Source organism: Fopius arisanus, unplaced genomic scaffold, assembly GCF_000806365.1.
Source record: "Fopius arisanus strain USDA-PBARC FA_bdor unplaced genomic scaffold, ASM80636v1 scaffold00018, whole genome shotgun sequence".
Taxonomy (NCBI): Eukaryota; Metazoa; Arthropoda; class Insecta; order Hymenoptera; family Braconidae; genus Fopius; species Fopius arisanus.
Genome location: NW_011887757.1, coordinates 1,434,927 through 1,440,120, shown reverse-complemented (window position 1 = coordinate 1,440,120; position 5,194 = coordinate 1,434,927). Strand labels below are relative to the sequence as shown.

At 35.9% G+C, this 5,194-nt stretch overlaps 1 protein-coding gene across 1 annotated transcript in view; it reads left to right on the top strand.

The window, feature by feature from the left end:
- Positions 1-5,194, top strand: part of LOC105264028 (trace amine-associated receptor 9) — a 26,269-nt gene that overhangs the window by 10,000 nt on the left and 11,075 nt on the right. Inside the window, exon 5 of the mRNA XM_011300600.1 lies at positions 1,587-1,734. Coding sequence (XP_011298902.1) covers positions 1,587-1,734 — 148 coding nt within the window. The remainder of the gene's footprint in view (positions 1-1,586; positions 1,735-5,194) is intronic.

The following is a 5,194-nucleotide window of genomic DNA, read 5'->3' as shown; positions in this document are numbered from 1 at the left end:
ATTATTATCCATTTTTACAGTAATTTAAATTTTTATTTTTTTTCCTTGTAAAAATTATATCGATAATTATCCTGTTCCCCTTCCTACCTAATCCAAATCCTATCCAACGACTCCCCTGGCGTCATAAAAATGTGGAAAGCTATAACAACTTTCCCTCTTCTATGTAATTTATAATTTTTCAGGATTCTAACCGAGAGGTACGTCGTTTTATACGGAGAGAAATATTCAATCGAAATTACTTGACTTTTCCGTAATTCTGCAGTGAAATTTGTTTGTACGAAATTTTGAAGAACTGTCATGCAATTTTTATCTGAATTATGTGTGAGACATTAGGATATCGTCACTTCAATTTTTCGAGTCTATTCCGTAATCGGTAAGCGAACTGAAAGTTTCGTAATTTTTTACTAATTATTTCTCTCCGTGTACGGGTACTCAAGAGAGACTAAGTCTAAACTTACCGACTTGGGCCTTATTTTAGGACCTTCGGGGCATAGTTCCAGTCCTTGAAAGGGTTTTTTTCATTTTTCCTCCATTACTTCTGCGCGCCAAATGTTGCTTAGGGTTGGCCTGCACTCATTTCATATTTATTTGATATTTTGATATATTATAAGTTTATCCGTAAAAGTACAAAACTAGGTACGGAATTCTCCCGTTCTATTCCCCCGCACTACACAACACTACCTTAAAGTCTATCTGCATGTCAATTTTCATAAAAATCTCATCGTTGCTTCAATATACTAAAGTACTACCTTAAGACTCTGTAAATTTTATGAGGACAGAAAAAAAATACGTGGCAATACCGCAAATTTTCCGGAGTAAATAATAAAATTTACGGACTGCCTCTTATTTTTTATCACGATTCTAAATAAAAATTACTAAAATCCGTGCATTCTTGGACGAGCTCGACTGATAATTATTAATTTCCTTGAAAGACGGAATTTTCTGTCGAAAAAATTGATGAAGTACTTTAATATTGATCATTATTGATTGACTTTATCCAAGATCATAATAAATACAACCATCCTTTAGAGTCTAGATCAATATAATTACCAGTAGTAACACCTAGTCCAGATTTATAATTTCGCCCGGTGGCCTGGCGTAGTGGTTAAGGCCGTTGTCTCACAACGGATAGGTTCCAGATTCGATTCCTGGCCGGGTAGACTGGTGAGATCTAACGAGGTTCAAAAAAGTCTTGATCAATCGCCACATAGTCTCCTCCGACTCGAAGCGATGTAAAATAAGCATTAAAAAAAAAAAAAGATTTATCATTTCTACGAAGATCTATACTTCCCTCAAGTTATGAATGATTATAAAAAATCTATTTTCCTTTCACTGTATCAATTTTTTTATCATACCCCTGGAATATCGATAAATTAATATTTTGCATCACATGATGTTCCCTAAAAGCTCGAGCCAAACCAATTTGGTTTGAGAACGCTCAGAGTCTTAATTTGAGACTTTCAGAATTTACTCATTAATGGCTTTTCGCTGTCCCTCGAAAGCTCCGATAAAACCTCCCACCATGTAAAATAATCTTGCGATGATAAACTAGATTATGTTAACCAAATTACTCCATGGATTTACAGGATATTGGCCTGTTGCTGCTTTTATTTTCCAACAACCATGGTATTGATGTACTGCTACGGGTCGGCGTTCCATGTTAACAAATTGAGGATTAAACGTGTTGTGTGTGTTAATGCACCGGAGATTGTCAGCGGAGGAAATATCGAGAGGGTAAGATTCGAATTGATTGTATTTATATTGAAAATTGCGTGAAGCAAGACTAGAATTTTTGATAAGCTGACCTGAAATCTAAAACCAGTAGAATATAATAACTTTATGAAATGCAAGTTGGTACGAATTACTTCCGAAGAATTGAATATAATTAGCAGAAGCAATTCTTGTTACCCCTTGGTCATTGGGAAATTAATTTCCTGTGCTCAAAATGCTATATAATTCTCCGTTTTTCTATTTCTTTCGAGAGTTCAATCGAAGAGAAAACTTTAAGATGTTGAACAATAGGGATTTCTTGAAAACCTAGAAATTAATTTCCTGAGCGCGAATTTCTAGAAAATTTCGTGATCAGGAAATTAATATGACGAGAATTGCCTCTTCTTTTACGTCTTGAAATTGTAAGATACATAACACCTCAAAATTCTTCAAAATTTCCGTAAAGATTCAACTTCGATTCTCGGAAATAATTCTTCTTCCATCCCTCCATCGGGAAATAAATTCCTGCTACCCTTCGTTCATCAGGAAATAAATTCCTGCTACCCTTCGTTCGTCGGGAAATTAATTTCCTGTCCTCTAAATTCCAAATCCCATATGATTTTTCGCTTTTCTATTTATCCCCAGAGTTCAATTGAACGGAAAACTTCAAGATGTGAAAGAATGAGGATTTCTTGAAATCCGAGAAATTAATTTCCTGAGCGCGAACTTCTAGAAAATTTTGTGCTCACGAAATTAATAAAACGATAATTTCCTTTTCTTTCACATCCTGAAGTTGTAAGATAAATATCACCTTCTCAAAATTTTTCTCAGCAGAAATTTCCATGAAGATTCAATCTCGAATCTCCAAAATAATTCGTCTTCCATCTCTAGATCGGGAAATAAATTCCTGTTACCGCTTGTTCATCGTGAAATTGATTTCCCGTCCTCCAAATTCCAAATCCCATATGATTCTCCGTTTTTCTATTTATTCCCAGAGTTCAATTGAACGGAACACTTCAAGATGTGAAAGAATGAGGATTTCTTGAAATCCAAGGAATTAATTTCCTCAACAAGAAATTCTCTAGAATTCTCTGTCTGTAAGAAAGAATTTCCGAAAATTAATTCCTTAGATTTCAGTAAATCCCTATTCTTTTACATCCTGAAGTCTTGAGATACATAAAACCTCTTCAAAATTTTTCTCAACAGGAATTCCCATCAAAAATTCAATTTCAAATCTCCGAGATAATTCTTCTTCCATCTCTCCCTCAAGAAATTAATTTCTTATGTCTAAGACTCAGCACAAATTTCCCACTTCTACAAATGATTCCCTCAAATGAAATCATTACAAAATGTAAATCAACAGGAATTCCTCCGAAAAATGAATCGAATTACCCAAAATAATTTCACCTCCATTCTTTCGTCAAGAAATTAATTTCCTGTGCACGAAAATCTTTCAAAATTCCTATTCCCATTCCTTCAAACAATTGATCATAGATGGACCTTTTTCATCCGCTCTTAGATTACCCTTAGCCTAAACGTTCCATTAAATTCTTCGACGAAACAAAAACAAAGAAATTAATTTCATATCCCAGAAATCCAGTGGAATTTTCCCAATTTCCATTTCCCTCACGTCAACATCAGATCCTCACTTTTAGCAGGTGCCAACTTTGATCCATCTTGTGACACATTTCCCTCCTTCCGTTGAAGGCTGTCAACGTTGCCCCTGATATTTCCAAATCTCTCACCCCACGTGTCTCGAAAAGTTTTCCCAGAATTCCTGTGACATTAACCCACCCCCACGGGGTTAATCAAGCCTATCAATGTCTCTTCAATTAATAGTTGCCCGATTGGGCGTGTGGGAGTGGAGAAAAGAATACACTTTAAGAAGAGTATCAGCTTCATTACCGACCCCTGGGGATCACCGGAAAGTTTCGATCGAGGCATTCAAAGTGAATTTGGCAAGAATTCCTGGCCTAGAGCCCTGACACCCCTTCCACACCCAGTGCTCTCATTTCACACTCTCTCATTCTATTGGACTCACGTAAACACGAACTCGCTGCTGGATCCTCGATTTTTTAACTTATCTTTTGGGTACTTGTATCCATAAATTTAGCGGAAATGATAGAGACTTCGGGTTGAGTTCGATGGAGTGGATGCACTCGACGATCTAGTCTATCAAGTTTTGTTTGAGGGAGTCTGAGAGTTGGGGCAAGATTCTTTGTCTGATGAGACAGTCGTAGTTCGGCCTCGATTCATCATCCAATAATTTTGAATGGGGGAACTGCTTGCTGGTGCTTCCTGATGGAAATTTACGTGATGGACGGGGGAATGGAGTTTGCCGAGTCTTCGATATCTGAATAAACAATACGAATAGAATAATCTTGAATTCGGAGTTTCTCAGGGATTAATAAACATCAATTTATTGTCAGAGTAGCTAGCAGTCATTTGACGTTCCTTTTATTATTCTCTAAAGATAATGCTGGATAAAAATTAAATCAATAGTTTTAGAAATATTATACTGACACCAGAATTCGGTTGATGTTATCTAATGCATTGATTGAACCTTTTACTCCGTAAATATTGTTCTCAATATTGTTACTGTAAATATTGTTTATTTAAAAATGTAGAATTCCATGGGCAGTTGTCAGGCACGCAACGGTTTTGTTGACGCAAGCGAGTATGCGGCAATAATTACCGAATTCCGATTCATGGCACAATTATTTATATTCTCTTCAAAATCATCGGCCATATCTGTTTCCATTTACGTGTCGGAAAGACGCGATTTATATTCAATTCGATTGTCATTTTTATTAGAATAATGTGAATTCTCAAGTGATTTTTAATTGTTCACCAAAACCGAAAGATTTAGTATGGGTTTTCGTTGGATTGTTTGCGTGAATTGTTTTTCGAAAACCATAACCTCAAAAAAGTTTTGATTCACGTAGTGGAATTTAATAACGACAAATGACCCGTCAAGATCAATACGATAATATATGTAGTCTACATTTATTTTTCATCTTATTCCAAATCATAACTAGTTATGAGCGAAGAATGTGTTTTTCAGATGAATCAAGGACGTTTAATCGCTCAAGTGAGCAACCGTGCCGGAAACTAAAATTTAAAAATTCGAATAAATCATTTACGATATAAATAATTTTTTCTATTAATTCACAAGCCTCACTTCGTTCAGATTATGAAGAAATGCGGAAAATCCTATTGTAAAAGGGATACGCTTGACACAATCGATTATCTCGAAAATCTCGAAATCTTGAAGCCACGATTCCTTATTGGTCCACCTAGTGGCGCGAGATTACAAAGTCGTAACTCTCCTACAGGAATCGTTTCATACCCATACAAATTCTCGTCCTATTCTAAAAGGGATACGCTTAACACAATCGATTATCTCGAAAATCTCGAAATCATGAAGCCACGATTTCTTATTGGTCCACCTAAAGTGGCGCGAGACTACAAAGTCGTGACTCTC